This window comes from Bison bison, unplaced genomic scaffold (genome assembly GCF_000754665.1).
Source record: "Bison bison bison isolate TAMUID 2011002044 unplaced genomic scaffold, Bison_UMD1.0 scf7180017864365, whole genome shotgun sequence".
NCBI lineage: Eukaryota > Metazoa > Chordata > Mammalia > Artiodactyla > Bovidae > Bison > Bison bison.
Genome location: NW_011494937.1, coordinates 3,282,292 through 3,303,703, shown reverse-complemented (window position 1 = coordinate 3,303,703; position 21,412 = coordinate 3,282,292). Strand labels below are relative to the sequence as shown.

The 21,412-nt window shown below is 42.2% G+C and overlaps 2 protein-coding genes across 2 annotated transcripts; both read left to right on the top strand.

The window, feature by feature from the left end:
- The first annotated feature begins 964 nt into the window (after window positions 1-964).
- Window positions 965-1,565, top strand: LOC104999876 (SCAN domain-containing protein 1-like). Its single transcript, XM_010855507.1, has one exon. The coding sequence runs from the start codon at window positions 1,000-1,002 to the stop codon at window positions 1,462-1,464; it is 465 nt and encodes a 154-aa protein (XP_010853809.1). The 5' UTR covers window positions 965-999; the 3' UTR covers window positions 1,465-1,565.
- A 13,453-nt stretch (window positions 1,566-15,018) lies between these two features.
- Window positions 15,019-16,054, top strand: LOC104999874 (olfactory receptor 7D2). Its single transcript, XM_010855506.1, has one exon. It carries the CDS (start codon window positions 15,079-15,081, stop codon window positions 16,015-16,017), a length of 939 nt encoding a protein of 312 aa, XP_010853808.1. The 5' UTR covers window positions 15,019-15,078; the 3' UTR covers window positions 16,018-16,054.
- The last annotated feature ends 5,358 nt before the right edge of the window (window positions 16,055-21,412 follow it).

The following is a 21,412-nucleotide window of genomic DNA, read 5'->3' as shown; positions in this document are numbered from 1 at the left end:
CCCAGGGAAGGGTACTGGCATAGGATGCCATTTCCTACTTCAGGGGATCTTCCTGACCCAGGGATCAAACCTGCATCTCTTTTGTCTCCTGGATTGTCAGGCAGGTTCTTTAGCACTAACGCCACCTGGGAAGCCCAATAGCTCAATATAAAATTAAAAGTTTTGCGACCCCATGGACACCAGGCTCCTCCATCCATGGGATTTTCTAGGCGAGTACTGGAGTGTGTTGCCTTTTCCTTCTCCAGGGAACTTCCCAACCCAGGGATCGAACCCGTGTACACACGTGGCAGATGCATGTTGATGTATGGCAAATCCAATACAATATTGTAAAGTAAATAATAATAATAATATTTTTTAAAAAAGAAAAATGAGAAAAAAATTAAAAGTTTTTTTTAAAAAAGAAAAAAATCAGGGGGAAAAAAAGAGAGATTTTGTCAAGACTCTGTGGTATAAAGACAAATAAGAATTAATCTCAAAAATATACAAGCAGCTCCTGCAGCTCAATTCCATAAAAATAAACAACCCAATCAAAAAAATGGGCCAAAGGACTAAACAGACATTTCTCCAAAGAAGACATACAAATGGCTAACAAACACATGAAAGGATGCTCAACATCACTCATTATCAGAGAAATGCAAATCAAAACCACAATGAGGTACCATCTCATGCCAGGCAGAATGGGTGCTATCAAAAAGTCTACAAACAATAAATGCTGGAGAGGGTGCGGAGAAAAAGGAACCCTCTTACACTATTGGTGGGAATGCAAACTAGTACAGCCACTATGGACAACAGTGTAGAGATTCCTCAAAAAGCTGGAAATGGGACTGCCATACGACCCAGCAATCTCACTGCTGGGCATACACACAGAGGAAACCAGAACTGACCTTTTTCCTGGAGCCAGTGGTGGGGCTTGGCGTCTCGCTTCTCTCCTTCCCCAGTTCACCCGGCCTTCTAACGGGCACCTGCACAGGCGTCTGAAAAATCCTTTTGCAGAGTTCTATGATGGAGACTGAAGGGTATCCAGAGATGCAAAGAGATGGAGAAGTCCAGAATGATGAAATAAGGTCACCACCAAATGAGAGGATGGCTGAGGAGCCAGAAGACATCCTGATAGCACCGCCCCAGGTCCAGGTTCCACCAGAGAGCCTGGATGAAGATGACCTAGAGACCGTGCCCCGAAGGAGTCCTCTCAACCCTGCAGCCTCCAGGCAGAGGTTCCGGGAGTTCCACTATGAAGATGCAGCTGGGCCCAGGGGTATCCTGAGACATCTCCAGCAGCTTTCTGGACAGTGGCTGCGACCTGATATTCACATAAAGGAGAAGCTTGTGGAGATGCTGGTGCAGGAGCAATTCCAGGCCGTCCTCCCTGAGGAGCTCAGACCTTGGGCACTGAGGTGTCAGCCTGGGGTCAAATCACTGGCTAAAATCTCACTGCTTCTTTTTCAGCCTACATATGAGAAGTGACCAAAGGCTCTCTTTGTTGCAAATCCAACTACAGTCATGAGAAATCTGAACCTTGATTTTCTTTGAGCTTGCCTTTGCTAGCAGTAATAAGAATCAATGAAAAAAAAATTTTTTTTTGCCTGAATCAGCTCTATTTCCTGGCACTGTGAACTCCAAAATGAGTTTCCGTGCCCTCTTGTAAGGACAATCAGTCTGCTGCTTGTTTTTGCTCTGCTGAATGCCTCCCTTTTTCCACTTTGTGACACGCTTTACTATATAGCTTTTATGTATCCAAAGAGATGATTGCTTCAACTTTAATATTCTCTCTGTGGTGGCTTGAATGAAAGCTTCTGTAACCCCACCAGTAACTCATTTGGGGTGTCCTTGAAATATTAAAGTTTGATTCTTAATTTTAAAAAAAAGGAAACCAGAATTGAAAGAGACACGTGTACCCCAAAGTTCATTGCAGCACTGTTTATAATAGCCAGGACATGGAAGAAACCTAGATGTCCACCAGCAGAGGAATGGGTAAGAAAGCTGTGGTACATATACACAATGGAATATTACTCAGCTATTAAAAAGAATGCATTTTAATCAGTTCTAATGAGGTGGATGAAACTGGAGCCTATTATACAGAGTGAAGTAAGTCAGAAAGAAAAACACCAATACAGTATACTAACGCATATATATGGAATTTAGAAAGATGGTAACAATGACCCTATATCAGTTCAGTCACTCAGTCGTGTCCAACTCCTTGGGACCCCATGAACCGCAGCATGCCAGGCCTCCCTGTCCATCACCAACTCCCAGAGTTCACCCAAACTCATGTTCATCGAGTCGGTAATGCCATCCAACCATCTCATCCTCTGTCGTCCCCTTCTCCTGCCCTCAATCTTTCCCAGCATTGGGGGTCTTTGCAAATAAGTCAGCTCTTCACATCAGGTGGCCAAAGTATTGGAGTTTCAGCTTCAACATCAGTCCCTCCAATGAACACCCAGGACTGATCTTCAGGATGGACTGGTTGGATTTCCTTGCAGTCCAAGGGACTCTAAATATGTATAATATCATGTATGAAATGAGTCTCCAGTCCAGGTTCAATGCACGATACTGGATGCTTGGGGCTGGTGCACTGGGACGACCCAGAGGAATGGTATGGGGAGGGAAGAGGGAGGAGGGTTCAGGATCGGGAACACATGTATACCTGTGGCGGATTCATTTTGATATTTGGCAAAACTAATACAATATTGTAAAGTTTAAAAATAAAATTAAATTAAAAAAAAAAGTCTCCAACACCACAGTTCAAAAGCATCAATTCTTCAGTGCTCAGCTTTCTTCACAGTCCAACTCTCACATCCATACATGACCATTAGAAAAACCATAGCCTTGACTAGACGGACCTTTGTTGGCAAAGTAATGTCTCTGCTTTTTAATATGCTGTCTAGTTTGGTCCTAACTTTCCTTCCAAGGAGTAAGCATTTTTTAATTTCATGGCTGCAATCACCATTTGCAGTGATTTTGGAGCCCAGAAAAATAAAGTCTGACACTGTTTCCACTGTTTCCCCATCTATTTGCCATGAAGTGATGGGACCAGATGCCATGATCTTCATTTTCTGAATGTTGAGCTTTAAGCCAACTTTTTCACTCTCCTCTTTCACTTTCATCAAGAGGCTCTTTAGTTCTTCTTCACTTTTTGCCATAAGGGTGGTGTCATCTGCATATCTGAGGTTATTGATATTTCTCCCACCAATCTTGATTTCAGCTTGTACTTTTTCCAGCCTAGCATTTCTCATGATGTACTCTGCATATAAGTTAAATAAGCAGGATGACAATATACAGCCTTGACGTACTCCTTTCCTATTTGGAACCAGTCTGTTTTTCCACGTCTAGTTCTAACTGTTGATTCCTGACCTGTATACAGGTTTCTCAAGACGCAGGTCAGGTGGTCTGGTATTCCCATCTCTTTCAGATTTTTCCACAGTTTATTGTGATCCACACAGTCAAAGGTTTTGGCATACTCAATAAAGCAGAAATAGATGTTTTTCTGAAACTCTCTCTTGCTTTTTCGATGATCCAGCAGATGTTGGCAATTTGATCTCTGGTTCCTCTGCATTTTCTAAAACCATCTCGAACATCTGGAAGTTCACGGTTCATGTATTGTTGAAGCCTGGCTTGGAGAATTTTAAGCATTACTTACTTTACTAGCGTGTGGGATGAGTGCGATTGTGTGGTAGTTTGAGCATTCTTTGGCACTACCCTATATGCGAGACAGCAAAAGAGACACAGATGTAAAGAACGGACTATTGGACTCTGTGGGAGAAGGCAAGGGTGGGATGATTTGAGAGAATAGCATTGAAACATGTATATTAACATATGTGAAATAGATCGCCACTCCAGGTTCGATGCATGAGGCAGAGTGCTCTGGGCTGGTGCCTGGGATAACCCAGAGGGGTGGGATGGAGAGGGAGGTGGGAGGGGGGGTTCAGGATAGGGAACACATGTACATCCATGGCTGATTCATGTGAATGTATGGCAAAAACCACCACAATATTGTAAAGTAATTAGCCTCCAATTAAATTAAAAAGAAAAAAAATAGTGGCTAGCAAAAAAAAAAAAAAGATAAATCACTGTTTTGCCTAGTAAGGGCTTCTCTGATAGCCCAATTGGTAAAGAATCTGCCTGCATTGCAGGAGACCCTGGTTCAATTCCTGGGTCAGGAAGATCCACTGGAGAAAGGATAGGCTACCCACTCCAGTATTCTTGGGCTTCCCTTGTGGCTCAGCTGGTAAAAAAATCTGCCTGCAATGCCGGAGACCTGGGTTTGATCCCTGGGTCAGGAAGATCCCCCGGAGAAGAGAAAGGCTACCCACTTCAGTATTCTGGCCTGGAGAATTCCATGGACTTATAGTCCATTGGGTCTAATAAAGATATGAAGAAAGGAAATAAAGGTAGTTCAAAATACTCCATTCTCCATGGGCTAAGCCAAGCTTTTAACAGTCATTACTTTCTCATGTAAGAATTGATTCACATGTTTTATCATTTGCTTCATATCACCAGAAGATGCATATCACCATAGTGAAGCCATTTACAGGTTTATAACTGCTTCATGCTTTTCCCTCTTTTAGAAAATGGTCCAAGCTTAGAACATGTCTATTCAGCCAAACCCTCCTCTGTTCAAAAAATGTGTTTCAACAAACTTTCAAATTTTTATGTGCTCTAGGTGATAAACTGTTCAAATCCAAAGTGATTTCAAGTAGTGAAATGCTTTTATTGTTTTCTCTTCACCTCTTTTTATTAGTTTGCTGTCACTGACCAATATAATATTAAATATTATATGCTATATGGTAAAATCTTTTTTTTTTTTTCAAATAATACAGAAACTTTAAAGTAAAAGTCAAGGGAATTCCCTGGCAATCCAGTGACTAGGACTCGGTTCTTTAACTGTCATGCAAGCTTGTGCACTAAGTCACTTCAGTCGTGTCCAACTCTTTGCAGTCCCTATGGACCATAGCCCAGCAGGCTCCTCTGTTCCATTTCCTTCTCCAGGGGATCTTCCAGACCCAGGGATTGAACACGCATCTCTTATGTCTTCTGCATTGGGAGGTGGGTTCTTTACCACTAGTGCCACCTGGGAAGCCCGTTAACTGCCATGGATCATGTATAGTCCCTGCTTGGGAAACTAAGATCCTGCAAGTCACATTTTTAAAAAAGTCAAGTGTCCACCTCATCTTTTCCTCTCATTTCTATTTGGTAAATAGTGTTAACATTTTGGTGAGTTTATTTCTAGATTTTTCTTTCTAACTAGGCATTTCCTGCCATAAGGGATTAGAAACAAACAAATCTGAGACATTCATCTGGTGTGGAAAAGCGCAGCGTCCCTGTGCACCATAACACTTCCGTATCTTTGGCAGATAGCAGCTGCCTGATGTACCCCACGTATTCCCAATGATCCAGAAACTAGAGGATTATTACCTGCAGCCTTCAGATCTTGGGTAAGCCTGTGCCCATGCCGCATTGTTAACTAGTTGAATATCATACCTTCTCTTAGTTTGGCACTTTGCTTTCTTGCACTCCTCAGTGTAAATCCCAAATCACCACCAGCATGTTGAATGCCTCAAAGTCCTGCTTCTCAGGTTCTGCCTTAATAGAGAGTATTTGGCAGGTCTGAGCAGAGTGGTGGCCATAGATCCTAAAAGGAGAAGCACTTTCTCACTGAGTGCTTCTGCCTCCCTCACCACCCTGTGGTGAGTGGAGAGATGGAAGGAAAAGGGAAGCTTGGAGGCTGCACTTCCAGGGTCACCTCTATGTGGCCAGGAAACAGCTCCTGAGGCTTCCTCTTGGCTGTATCCCCTCAGGGATGCTCTAAGATGCTTTTTTCCCCTGTTCCAACCCCCTACCACAGTACCCTTGGCATTTCAGCACTTCTGGTCTCTTAAATAATGGACAACTTGCTTCTTGACTGACAACAACGATGGCTATTGAATATATAATAGTATCAGGCACTCTTATTCACTTTCCTGATAGTACCTCATTTAATCCTTACCACAGCTCTAGGTAGCAGGTACCACTTTATCCTCTACTTTAATTGAGGTACAAGAAGGTCAGATGAATTCTCTAAGGTCACACACCTGGTATGATACAGACTGGGGATCTGATGCCCAGCACCCTGGCTTGCACCTCCCATCAGTGGACATTCCAAAGTTCCACAAGTATTAAAACTTGAGCAGTTTTACTAAAAATAATGGTGAATATATGGGCTTCCCAGATGATTCAATGATACAGAATCCACCTGCCAAGCAGGAGATGTGGGTTCCATCCCTGGGTTGGGAAGATCCCCTGAGAAGGCAATGGCAACCCACTCCAGTACTCTCGCCTGGAAAATCCCATGAACGGAGGAGCCTGGTAGGCTGCAGTCCATCGGGTCTCTGAGAGTCGGACACGACTGAGTGACTTCACTTTCACTTTTCACTTTCGTGCATTGGAGAAGGAAATGGCAACCCACTCCAGTGTTCTTGCCTGGAGAATCCCAGGGACGGGGGAGCCTGGTGGGCTGCCATCTATGGGGTCGCACAGAGTCGGACATGACTAAAGTGACTTAGCAGCAGCAAGAAATAAGCTGAAGAAATAAGCCAGGAGAAAATTTCCAGCCATAGGTTAAAATACATTCCATTGTTCATAATGTTTCATTTGAAGTGATTTTGTCCTTAGGGATACAACATTAGCTAGAAGAAAGGAAGTCCTGGCCTTTGGAAACAATAACCCTTTTAGGTTATTCAAAACTACCAATGCATTTGATTAAAAGCATTACTTGTCACACTTCTTGGGAGCACCTACCACCACCTGACAGGTGTTTTCTGGCTGGTTATTTCACTCACTAGTAGTGAAGGGCTACACACTCCATGAATGATCTTTTCATGCAATAATGTAACATTATAATGTCTTTACATGAATATAAAGTACAAGTTACAGTGATACCATGTACACTGCAGTTGGTAATTACACTGAAATTATTATTTTAATTATAGTACAATTATTTTTCTAGTTTAGAAAATAAGTATGGGACTTCCCTGGTGGTCCAGTGGTTAAGAATTTGCCTGCTTAAAAAAATAAAAAATAAAATAAAATAATTTTTTAAAGTAAAAAAAAATTTGCCTGCTAATGTGGGGGGTACTAGTTCAATCTCCAGTCCAGGAAGGTCCCACATGCCTTGGGGCAACAAAGCCTGTATGCCACAACCACTGAAGCCCACGTGCCCTAGAGTCCATGTTCTGCAACAAGAGAAGCCACCTCATTGAGAAGCCTGAGCACGACTGAAACTAGAGAGTGGCCTGCTCACCAAAGCAACAAAGACCCAGCAGAACCAAAAACAAAATAAATAAATTTTAAAACAAAACAAAAAAATACAGAGTGATGGCAAAGATATTTTTGAATCTTGCCATAATGGAATTTGCTGCTGTCTAAGACTATTTACTGAAAGGAATGAAGAAATTCCCTACACAATATTGACATCTTGCATTTCTAGTTCCAGTGGCTCTTGGGTTATACCATTGAGTTTACATATCTTTGTCAAGTGATATATATTGGGTTGGCCAATACGTTCATTCATGTTCTTCCATTAAAATCTTACAAAATAAAGATCCTAAAACCCAATACATAGTAGAAAACTGATAATTTTATGATGTTATTCTTGGTGATGGGAGGTTACTTTAACCCATGAAACTTGTGATAACACCACATCCTTGATTTCACTGTTCTAGCTCTGTTATCAACTAATTAAAGATGACCGATTACTTAAAACTAAGAATAATTTATAAAATAAATGATTCATTCATTTAGAAATATATCAGATATCATTTTCATTAAATGACACAGTACCAATTTAATTTGCTACAGCCTAGTGAAGCATTCCTTTTGCCATCTAAATATTTTCTCATGTCTGAAATGGAAAAAAAAGAAAAAAAAACACCATAGAAATAATTGTCTCTTTCTTTCCCTTCACCAACAAAATTCTTGGCAGAATGTTTTAAACTCACAGGGTCAAATTCCTCATTGCCACATCACTCCCAAGCTCTGCAAATAGGCCCCTCCCCAGCACTCTACCAAAATTGCTCTTTCCACTGTTTCCATGTCACTAAATCTACAGGCTATCATTCAGCCTTTGTTCCTCGACCTCATAGCATCATTTAACACAGTTGATGACCCTCTCTTGAAACAAGACTCTTGTCTACATAACAAATATCCAGTGTCATGAGGAATTCACTGAGACAGATGTGTCTCTTTTCTTCTGTATTACTTTGTGACCCTAAGTGGTGTGTCTACAGGGAGATGAGTCTTTACATCAGAGACACATTCCTGAGGGGTAACTTCTTTACCTCGAAGCCAAATCAAAAATGATGAAAGCTTTTCCAGGAAGGAAGAGGGTGGTAATGGGAGAGAGATCCATCTAGCCCCAAAGCTGCCTTCCTAGAGCACACACCATTCTGTTCTGCCATTTCCTCTCCACCCAAAGGGAGCTGAATAACTTGAAGAGCAGAGCACCAAAGGAACAATTTATTTAATGATGAGTGGTGAGAATTCTTCCCCCTGGGGCTGGAGAAACTGTAAATACCTCCCTACCAGCCTCACCCTAGTTCAGTGATGCCTGACCAGGAGACCACATGGGTAACTCCCACAGTCATGGCTTTGTGACAGGTTCCATCTCCCTGGGAGAATCTGTCTTCAGCATCCAAGAGACAGAGGCGAAGAGGCTGCACAAGCATTTTGTTGAGCAATCCCAGCCAAGAAGATCTTGCTGTATGAGTGAGTGCTGTGTATAAAAAGGAGAATCAAAACAGTGATGCTTCCCAGAAGGAGGTAACATAATAGATAATAACCCAAGATGGTTTCCTGTTAAATTTCTAGAATTTATTTTCCTAGCTATTTGTCTTATTTTATTCCATTACAATTGTTTTCTGTCTGCCTCAGCCCCTCTAAAAACTAGTGACTTTCTCAGTATCAAGAATTGCCACTCTCTCAGATGTAGTAAGTGTTTTCAATCCACCTGCTAATACCTTTCTTATTCTTCTCTAGTACAGTACCTCTCAGGCTTCCCTAATAGCTCAGTTGGTAAAGAATCTGCCTGCAATGCAGAAGACCCCAGTTTGACCCCTGGGTCTGGAAGATCTGCTGGAGAAGGGATAGGCTACCTATTCCAGTATTCTTGGGCTTCCCTTGTGGCTTAAAGTGAAGTTGCTCAGTCGTGTCTGACTCTTTGCAACCCCATGGACTGTAGCCCACGGCTCCTCCATCCATGGAATTTTCCAGGCAAGAGTACTGGAGTGGGTTGTCATTTCCTTCTCCAGGGCATCTTCCTGACCCCGGGATCAAACCCAGGTCTCCTACATTGCAGGCAGACACTTTACCGTCTGAGCCACCAGGGAAGCCCTTGTGGCTTAGCTGGTAAAAAACCCACCTACAATGCAGGAGACCTGGGTTCAATCCCTGGGTTCTATCCCTGGGTTACAAAGATCCCCTGGAGAAGGGAAAGGCTACCCACTCCAGAATTCTGGCCTGGAGAATTCCATGACCGTATAGTCCATGGGGTTGTGACTTTCACTCACAGTAGTTCTGAAAGTGGGGCTCCTAGAGGAGCAGAATATCCCCAGGAATATGACAGAAATGCACTCTCAGATCCTGCTCAATCATAACGACAGGAACTCATGGGAAGGGACCCAACAGTCCATTTTAACAAGGCCTCCAGGTGATTCTGATGTAGGCTCTCATTGAAGAATCTCTGCTTCAGCAAATATCTGCTTCTCTACCTCACCCCCATGGTCACTTGCTTTCTACTAGGTTGTGTACACTCTTTAGGGCTTCCCAGGTAGCTCAGTGGTAAAGAATCCCAATGCAGGAGACACAGGAGACCTACATTCACTCTCTGGGTTGGGAAGATCCCCTGGAGAAGGGAATGGTAACCCACTCCAGTATTCTTGCCTGGGAAATCCCATGGGCAGAGGAGCCTGGTGGGTTACTGTCCAAGGGGTCACAAAGAGTCGGACACGACTGAGCGACTAAACAGCAGCAGCAGCATACACTCTTTGGTTCAACAAATATGCATCAAACCCCCTTTCTGTGCCAGGTGTGCCTATATGTCACTGCAATTATGAACAGTCCCTCTTTTTCTCTTATCTTTTGTAATGATTATTTGAAAATCCAAGAAAGCTGATGACACTGATTAGTTCAAATTCTATTTAAATTGACCTTCTTTGGTGTCTCATATCATACCAGCAACTGATAGTGACCAATTTTGTTTTCATTTCCTAATATTAAACCTTGTTTACTTTTTTATGGTGTTTCTTTTGAATTAATAGAAACAATGTTAAATAGTTATAACAGCTGGCACAGTTTCCCCTTTCTGCATTTTATTGGTTGGTTTTGGTTTTTTTAAGTTTTAATGATGACTCTCAGACTTCCATGGTGGCCCAAACAGTAAAGAATCTGCCTGCAATACAAGAGACCCAGTTTCGATCCCTGGGTCAGGAAGATCCTCTGGAGAAGGGATGGCAACTCACTCCAGTATTCCTGCCTGGAGAATTCCAAGGACAGAGGAGCTTGGCTGGCTATGATCCATGGGGTCGCAAAGAGTCAGACGTGACTGAGCGACTAACACTTTCACTTTCTTTCACACTCGGTTAACATAGCTGTACTTTATCATCTGTGGGCAGTACTCTTCTGTTCTTAGGTGACTGATGTTTTGCTCTGTTCCCTTCCCATCAATGACTTAAATTTTGTTAAATGAAACTTGGTTTGAAACTTATCATTATTTTGTGCATTGATCTATTGATATAAGTATGTTGTTATCTGACTTACTAGTATTAAATATTTTTTGCACTCATCAGATCAATATTAATTCATAATGGGCTACGTTGGATTTTTTCAGATTAATTTTTAATGTATTTAATTGGAGGATAATTACAATATTGTGGTGGTTTTTATCAGATAACTTCATACTACTCCTTTTTTTAATTTAAATTTATTTACTTTAACTGGAGACCAATCACTTTACAATATTGTATTTGTTTTGCCATACATCAACATGAATCTGCCACAGGAGTACACGTGCTCCCCATCCTGAACCCCCCTCGGACCTCCCTCCCCATACCATCCCTCTGGGTCGTCCCAGTGCACCAGCCCCAAGCAACCAGTATCCTGCATCGAACCTGGACTGGCGATTCATTTCTTATATGATATTATACATGTCTCAATGCCATTCTCCCAAATCATCCCACCCTCTCCCTCTCTCACAGAGTCCAAAAGACCATTCTATATATCTGTGTCTCTTTTGCTGTCTCACATACAGGGTTATCGTTACCATCTTTCTAAATTCCATATCTATGCATTAGTATACTGTATTGGTGTTTCTCTTTCTGACTTACTTCACTCTGTATAATAGGCTCCAGTTTCATCCACCTCATTAGAACTGATTCAAATGTATTCTTTTTAATGGCTGAGTAATACTCCATTGTGTATATGTACCACAGCTTTCTTATCCATTCGTCTGCTGATGGACATCTAGGTTGCTTCCATGTCCTGGCTATTATAAACAGTGCTGCGGTGAACATTGGGGTACATGTGTCTCTTTCGATTCTGGTTTCCTCAGTGTGTATGCCCAGAAGTGGGATTGCTGGGTCATATGGCAGTTCTCGGAGAAGGCAATGGCACCCCACTCCAGTACTCTTGCCTGGAAAATCCATGGACAGAGGAGCCTGGTAGACTGCAGTCCATGGGGTCGCTAAGAGTCGGACACGACTGAGCGACTTCACTTTCACTTTTCTCTTTCATATATTGGAGAAGGAAATGGCAACCCATTCCAGTATTCTTGCCTGGAGAATCCCAGGGATGGCAGAGCCTGGTGGGCTGCCGTCTATGGGGTCACACAGAGTCAGACACGACTGAAGTGACTTAGCATTAGCATGGAAGTTCTATTTCCAGTTTTTTAAGGAATCTCCACACTGTTCTCCATAGTGGCTGCACTAGTTTGCATTCCCACCACCAGTGTAAGAGGGTTCCCTTTTCTCCACACCCTCTCCAGCATTTATTGCTTGTAGGCTTTTGGATCACAGCCATTCTGACTGGCATGAAATGGTACCTCATTGTGGTTTTGATTTGCATTTCTCTGATAATGAGTGATGTTGAGCATCTTTTCATGTGTTTGTTAGCCATCTGTATGTCTTCTTTGGAGAAATGTCTAGTTCTTTGGCCCACTTTTTGATTGGGTCATTTATTTTTCTGGAATTGAGCTGTAGGAGTTGCTTGTATATTTTTGAGATTAGTTGTTCGTCAGTTGCTTCATTTGCTATTATTTTCTCCCATTCTAAAGGCTGTCTTTTCACCTTGCTTATAGTTTCCTTTGTTGTGCAGAAGCTTTTAAGTTTAATTAGGTCCCATTTGTTTATTTTTGCTTTTATTTCCAATATTCTGGGAGGTGGGTCATAGAGGATCCTGCTGTGATGTATGTCGGAGAGTGTTTTGCCTATGTTCTCCTCTAGGAGTTTTATAGTTTCTGGTCTTACGTTGAGATCTTTAATCCATTTTGAGTTTATTTTTGTGTATGGTGTTAGAAAGTGCTCTAGTTTCATTCTTTTATAAGTGGTTGACCAGTTTTCCCAGCACCACTTGTTAAAGAGACTGTCTTTTCTCCATTGCATATTCTTGCCTCCTTTGTCAAAGGTAAGGTGTCCACTACTCCTTTTTTACCTTGGTGCAGCTACAGTCAGTGTGAGGTTAACTTGTAGATTTCCCATTTCTATTACATTTAATGATATCTGTTTTCAACCTTCATTCAGCTTTCCATATTCTTTGATAACACAGCCCTGGGGATACAAAGGTGAGTAATGTGTTATCTGAACTTGCGTGATTTATGATTCAGTAAGAGGGACAGCTCAATTAATTCCATAAGTAAATGCAAAAACATAACTATGATTTGTTTAGTGGAGAAAAGTAGAAAGGGTTCTAAAGGCATGGATTAGTGAACTGCAGTTGGTGGGCAGGGAGGGTTCATCTTAGAGATGAGGACAGGAGTCACCACAAGATGACCAAAGCAGGGAGGAGGATCTCATCAGAGAGGGCAGCACTTCCACAGGCATGGTTGGGGGAAGAATCCTAGCGTTTTTAGGACTCCTAAAGGCAAACATGTTGGGGGCTTTGAGAGTGAAAGGCTGGTATGATGCTAAATAAGACTGGGAGGTTGGGAGGAGCAACGTGTACAGGAAAACCTGGAAAGAGTGTTAAAAGAAAGAAAAACTGCAGACCTTCTCCCTTCTGGATACTGCAAAACTGTCTCCCTTCTGGACATTGAGGAGAAGATCCTGGGATGAAAGCACCTTCCAGAGATGTGTTTGCTTCTGCTTGGGACCTAGGGTACTGTTCATCGGGGACCATTTTAGACTAAGTTCCTCAGGCTGAGGTTTCTAGGACAGTGTGACTGTGGGCTCCAAAATCTGTGAGTGGTGACCCCAGCTGCAGTGTTCTTTGAAAAGTGAAAGTGTTAGTTGCTCAGTTGTGTCTGACTGTTTTCAACCCCTTGGACTATAGCCTGACAGGCTCCTCTGTCCATGAAATTCTCCAGGCAAGAATACTGGAGTGGGTTGCCATTCCATTCCCTTCTCTAGGGGATCTTCCCCACCCAGAGATTGAAGCCTAGTCTCCTGCATTGCAGGCAGATTCTTTACCATCTGAGCTACCAGGGAGCCTAACTCTTTTCTGACAGCATCTCACAAAGGGTTTTCTTCTTGTTTTTCTGCCCTGTACTACTGGGCATAATGTGAAGGGGATACTTTTTAACTTTTGATTTTAACCTCATTTCAGATTTACAGAAAGGTTAAAAGAACAAATAGTTCTTATGTATATCTTCTATTAGATCTCCCCAATTTTAACACTTTAACATCTTTACTTTTTTTAATCCACTTTTCCTTCTTCCTTTTGTAAGTGTGTGTGTGTGTGTGTGCCTGTGTCTCTTGGTGAAAATTTTCAGAACCACTTAAGAGAAAATAGAACTGTACATATGGGATCTCTTTATCTCTAAGTCTTCAAAATTCACTAGAAACAAGGGCATTGCCTCACACAGCCATAGTCCAATTATCAAAATAATAAAATTAAAATTTATATACTATTATTAAATTTACAGAACTCATGTCTATGTTGACAGTTATCCTGATAATTCCATCTGCAGCGAAAGAACATCTATGATTACATTCAGCTGACATGTCTTTTTAATCTCCTTTAATCCAGAACAATTGCTAGAATTTATTTGAATTTGTTGGCATTTACATTTTTGAAAGGGGCAGGTCAGGCATGGTGTAAAATGTCCTTCGACTTGAGTTTGTCTGATGTTCCCTAGTCTTTATATTTTTATTTCTGGTTGTGCTGGGTCTTTGCTGCCATGTGCAGGCTTTTCTGTTATGGTGAGCTGGGGCTACTCTCTAGTTGCAGTGCATGGGCTTCTCCTTGCAGTGGCTTCTCTTGTTGCAGAGCATGGGCTCTAGGATACCCAGGTCTCAGTAGTTGCAGCTCCTGGGCTCTAGAGCACAGGCTCAGTAGTTGCGGTGCTGGAGCTTAGTTGCTCTGTGGCATGTGGGATCTTCCCAGACCAGGAATCAAACCCATGTCTCCTGTGTTGGCAGGTGGATTCTTTACCACTGAGCCACAGGGAAGCCCTGATGCTCCCTAGTCTTTAGACTGAAGTCCTGCACTTTTGGCAGGATCCCAAATGTGCAGGATTTCAATCCCACAGAAGCAACATTATTTCTATCATGTTGATTTGTCCCCATTGTGAAAATCCATAACCATCTGACAGGGTTGTTATAAAACAGATCCTTCAGAGAAGTGGTCAGGAATGCCAGATTCCATTTTATAGGATTCTATTTTCATTTTGTTGTCATAAAATGGATACTTAATACAAGAAATTAGGATAAGCTATAAAATAAAAACAGGTTTTCACTTTTGAGTGAACAAAGCTCCAATGCTTAGACAAAATGGCAAACTTCATAAACATTAAAACTTGAGTGAAAGTCATGATCAATATTTCTAATATGTGGAGGATGCCAGTTTGCTGCTAATTCCTGCTGCTCTTGTCTCTTCCTTCATAGATATATCAGCTACATGGAAGCAGGAAACAGAACAGGAGTTTCAGAGTTTATTCTCCTTGGGTTCTCTGAGGACCCAGAACTGCAGCCCCTCATATTTGGGCTGTTCCTGTCCATGTACTTGGTCACTGTGCTTGGCAACCTGCTCATCATCTTGGCCATCATTTTTGACTCCCACCTCCACACCCCCATGTACTTCTTCCTCTCAAACCTGTCCTTGGTTGACATCTGTTTCAGCACCAGCATAGTCCCCAAGATGCTACTGAGCATCCACACAGAGAACAAAGCCATCTCCTACATGGACTGCCTCACTCAGGTGTATTTTTCCATGCTTTTTCCTATCCTGGACACTCTGCTCCTGACTTCCATGGCCTATGACCGATTTGTGGCCATCTGTCACCCTCTGCATTACACGGTCATCATGAACCCACACCTCTGTGGTTGGCTGGTTTTTATTACCTGGCTCATTGGTGTCCTGACATCCCTCCTTCACATTTGTCTGATGAAGCACCTGACCTTCTGTAGAGATCCTGAAATTCCACATTTCTTCTGTGAACTGACACATATTCTTGAATTGGCCTGCTCTGATACCTTCCTGAACTGGACTTTGATATATTTTATGACTGGTGTTCTGGGTGTTTTCCCCCTCATTGGGATTCTTTTCTCCTACTCACGAATTGCTGCATCCATAAGGAAGATGTCCTCATCTGGGGGAAAGCAAAAAGCATTTTCCACCTGTGGGTCTCACCTCTCAGTCGTTTCTTTATTTTATGGGACAGGTGTGGGGGTCCATTTCACTTCTGCAGTGACTCACTCCCCCCAGAAAGTCTCAGTGGCCTCCGTGATGTACAGCGTGGTGACCCCCATGTTGAACCCCTTCATCTACAGCCTGAGGAACAAGGATGTGAAGGGAGCCTTCAGAAGGCTCCTCAACAGAACAACCTCTTGTTTGTGATAATTCCAATGGCTTCAGGACTAAGAGGTTCTGTGGGTTGTTGTTGTTCAGTCATCAAGTCCTATCTGACTCTTTGCGACCTCATGAACTGCAGCACACCAGGCTTCCCTGTCCTCCACTGTCTCCCAGAGTTTGCTCAAACTCATGTCCATTGAGTCGGTGATGACATTCTTACTCTTGGAACTTCCCTGGTGGACCAGTGGTTAAGAACCCACCTTGCAATGCAGGGGACATGGGTTTAATTTCTGGCCCAGGAACTAAGATCCCACAAGCCATGGGGCAACTCAGCCCATGCATCATTACTACTTTCAAGCCCAGATGCCCTAGAGCCTGTGCTCCAAAACAAAAGAAGCCTGAGCACTGCAACTAGAGAGTAGCCTCCGCTTGCTGCAACTAGAGAAAAGCTCACGTGCAGCAAAAAAGACCAAGCCCAGCCAACAAAAAAGGAAAGAATTACTCTTGCATATCTCAAATCATCTTGTTTTTTTCACCCAATCTTGTAAGATCTGTGATTTTTTTTCCTCTCTTAGTTTTTTTTGTTTGTTTGCTTGCTTGTTTGTTTTTTTGGCTGTGTCTCATGGCTTGCAGGATCTTAGTTCCCTGACCAGGGATTGAACCTGAGCCATGGCAGTGAAAGTGATGAGTCCCAACCACTGGACCACCAGGGAATTCCCTCTTCCAGGTTTTAATCCACATTCAAACAATCTCCCAGTAATTTCTGCCCCATCTGCTATTCAAAAAATTATGTCTTTGGTCTTCTTACTTCCACACTGGTGAGTTCAAAACTTCAATTTGAAATTTACTATAGCTTTGTTATCTCCAATGTTGGCATAGCATGTTTAAACTCCTGATTGTTCACTTTATTTCTATGTGTTTCACTGTGGATTTGTGTTGTGTATATGTTTGTACCACCATCAGTGTTTTTTAAATTGGATAAAGTATGATTGAATACATATGAAAATATAATTGATGTTTGAGTGCTTATTTTATGGTAAGCCTATGCTAACTGCTCTTTGTTATCTCATATAATCTTTCCAATAGGAATGAATCTATTCCCATTTTAAAGGTGAGACAGTTGAGATTCTAACAGCCAACAAAACACACACACACACACGTAAAACGGGATATACACAAACACCAAACAGTTGCACCAACTAGATGACATGCAAGACACAGACACTACAATACAACCGTTACAATACTATGAAAGTGAAATGGAATCTCAACAAGAAAATAGTTGTGTGTGTGGGTGTGTGTGTGTGTCTTGTTGTTGTTCAGTTACCCAGTCATGTCTGACTTCTTGTGACCCCATGGATTGCAGCATGCCAGGCTTCCCTGTCCTTCACTGTCTCCCAGAATTTGCTCATTGACTCCATTGAGTCAATGATACCATCCAACTATCTCATTCTCTGTCAACCCTTTCTCTTCCTGCCTTCAATCTTTCCCAGAATCAGGGTCTTTTCCAATGAATTGGCTCTTTGCATCTGGTGGCCAAAGTATTGAAGCTTCAGTCCTTCCAATGAATATCCATGATATGTACATTACACATTTTCTTTGTCCATTCATATGTTTATGGACAGTTGGGTTCTTTCCATCTTTTGGCTACTCTGAATAATGCTGCTATGAACATGGGTTTACCACCTACAGAAGTTTTAAACCTTTTTTAAAACAGATCTACATTTATAACTTTAGTCAGCTATAAAATGACCAGGATTCTTGCACACAAAATAAACAAAAACATCTTCCCATCCATAATAAACTCAATTTTTGTCAACTGAACAACTCTTCCCATGCTCTCTGCCTGTGATCACAGCAATTCCTTAGTTGATGCATCAGGTGCCATCCACTGCTCCCTACTGTGGTCTCCCCGGAACCCCCAAAGGGAAAGCAGAGTGAGCAGGCAATCTCTTCCTGGAGTGTCCAGGAAGTGAAATGTCTAGTTGACAGAGGGAGAATACCATTCAGTTGCCCTGTGTTTGGAGTCAGATGGCCTGATTTAAACTTGGCTTCACACCTTTCTACTTCATGACTTGTACAAATTACATAAAAATTCATAGCTCCTTCTCTTTTCTATAAAATAATAATAAAGCAGAAAAATAGGATCATAATATCACTTATACATGGAATCTTTAAAAAATGAAGTTATTTTCAGAGCAGAGATAAAGTCACAGAACAAACTTATGGATATCAAGGGGAGAAAGGATAAGATGAATTGGGAGACTGGTATTGCTACATATACACTACTGATACTCTGTTTAAAATAGAGAACCTACTGCAAAACACAGGGAACTCTACTCAGTGCTCTGTGGACCCAAATGAGAAAAAAATCTAAAAGAGTGGATATATGTATATGTATAGTTGAATCACTTTGCTGCACAGCAGAAATCAACACAACATTGTAACTAACTATACTCCAAGAAAAAGTTTAACAATAACAATAACAGAGCATGCACCTAGATTTTGAGGGTGATTATGCAGATGAAATGAAACAAGCTATATAAGCTCTGACTTGGGACATAGGATGCCCTCCACAAAGGTTCATAACACAGTTGCTGTCCTCCTTGTCTTCATTCTAATTATCACATTCACCATCTTTTTGGAACACTTAGAGGACACTTGAGAGGCACCCATTTGCTGCTCATAGCTGAGACACCTATGGGAGCTCAAATAGGTGTGGGAGAAAAGCAGAACTCTGAGGGAGACTCCTTGGACCCCTGTCAAAACAAAGAACACAACTGCAGTTCTCAGAGCAGAAATCTTGCATATTGTTACCATAGCATCTGTCTGTCCCAGCTGTCCTGTTTGTCTTGATGAGGAGGAAATACTGCTCCCAGCAGTTCTTCCCATTCACCCCATGGACCTCCAGACTCACACAAAGCCAATGGACCTCTTTAAAGATGCATTGTGGACTTCCCTCATGGTCCAATGGTTAAGAATCCATCTGCCAATGCAGGGGACACGAGTTCAATACTTGATCTGGGAAGATTCCACATGCCAAGGAGCAACTAAGGCCATGCACCACACTACTCAGCTCACGTGCTGCAGCTACTGAAGCCTGTGTGTCATAGAGCCTGTGATCTACAATAAGAGGAGCCCCTGAAATGAGAAGCCTGCACACTGCGACTAGAGAGTAGCCTCTGCTCGCTGCAACTAGAGAAATCCACACACAGCAACAAAGACCCAGTACAGCCAAAAACAAAATAATAATTAAAAAGGCGCATTGTTTCCCACCATGAAAACCTGATATCAGACCTAGAAGGAAGAGAAAGGTTACTATGGGGTGACAGGTTGGTCAGCTGGCACTTCCATCTTTTTCTGTAGGTGGTTGGCATTTTCCTGTGACCTAGGCATTTCATACTGTTCAAGGGGTTCTCTAGGCAAGAACACTGGAGTGGGTTGCCATTTCCTCCTCTGTTACTGAAGGTGAAGCTCCAATACTTTGGCCAGATGATGTGAGGAGTCGACTCATTGGAACAGACCCTGATGCAAAAAATTAAAGGCAAAAGGAGAAGAAGGCAGCAGATATGAGATGGTTGGACAGTGTCACTGACTCAATGGACATGAATTTGAGCAAATTCTGATAGTGGAGGACAGTGGAGCCTGGCGTGCTACGGTCCCTGGAGTCACAAAAGAATTGGGCATGACTGAGCAATTAAACAACAACAAGGCATTTCATAATCTTGGAAAATTTTTTGTGCTCCCTTTGGGATGATCAGGTGAGAATTAAACTAACTGAAAATATATAAGACAGATAGACTGATCAGAATAAAAACCTCCTAAAGAGTAATGATAATTGTTGCCATCGCTCACCCAGATGGTCTCCATGTCTCTTCACTGGTCTCCCTAATTCCAGTCTGGCCCACCTACAGCCCAATCTCTACACAGCAGCCAGAGAAAATTTAGAAATCAAAAAAGGACATCACATCACATCATTTTTGCTACAAAGCATTGCAGTGTCTTCCTATCTCTCTAAGATTAAAACCCTAACTTCTGAAATGGGTCTATAAAGCTCTGAATGACCACGGCCCTAACATTTGGCCACACCCATCTCACGTATTTTCCATGTTGGCTTCTGAAACACTGGCCTGTGACAAAAATATCAAGCCAGTTGCTGTCTCAGGGCTTTTGCACATGTGCTTTCCTCTCCCGAGTGTGCCAAGTATGCTTTTTCCTCCTTGCCTTTTGCCTGGCTCCAGGTCTTTTATGAATATTTCCATCTTAGCTCCAAATGTCACCTCCTCTGAGAAGCCTCAGGCTCACTCTAGCCCATAGCCCTACTTCATTAATATTTTAAATCATATACATCATTATCTATTTATGTAATTACATCATTATCTATATATATTATTTTCTATTTACCTGTTTATTTATCCTTTGTCTCCTTGGATAACCTCAATGGATTGTACAAGCACAAGGAAATCCCATGAGGCTTACTCTGACTTGTTTATCACATTATCAAAAATGGAAGGTGCTCCAGGGAACCCCTCTCAGTGCCATGTGGCAGCCTGCATAGGAGGGCAGTTTGGAGGAGGATGGATACGTGTTTATCTATGGCTGAACCCCTTCACTGTCCACATGAAAGTATCACCACATTGTTAATTGGGTATACTCCAATATAAAATAAAAAGTTTTTTAAAAAGGAAGGGGCTTTAAAAGGGTTTATAAGTTGAATGAACAGGGGACATCTGCTAGGCCGACTACAAAGCAGACCACAGGGCTCTGTGAAGGTCCTGACATCCCATCACTCAGTGACCCCTGACTTCTGACTTCACTCTCCAGACACACAGTATCAAGTTGCCTCATGCCTGTTTGGGCCTGGGAATGGTCAAGGTCATTGTCCTGTTACTGCAGTGACCCTTGAAAGCTTGTCCTCCTGTCCACTGCTTTTTTTTTTTACTTTTTGGCTGCACCCAAATAGTTGTGAAAAGAAGAGAAGCGAAAAGCAAAGGAGAAAAGGAAAGATATTCCCATTTGAATGCAGAGTTCCAAAGAATAACAAGGAGAGATAAGAAAGCCTTCCTTGAGGAAAGCAACAGAATGGGAAAAACTAGAGATCTCTTCAAGAAAATTAGAGATACCAAGGGAATATTTCACGCAAAGATGGGCTCGATAAAGGACAGAAATGGTATGGACCTAACAGAAGCAGAAGATATTAAGAAGAGGTGGCAAGAATACACAGAAGAACTGTACAAAAAAGATCTTCATGACCCAGATAATCACGAAGATGTGATCACTGACCTAGAGCCAGACATCCTGGAATGTGAAGTCAAGTGGGCCTTAGAAAGCATCACTATGAACAAAGCTAGTGGAGGTGATGGAATTCCAGTTGAGCTATTCCAAATCCTGAAAGATGATGCTGTGAAAGTGCTGCACTCAATATGCCAGCAAATTTAGG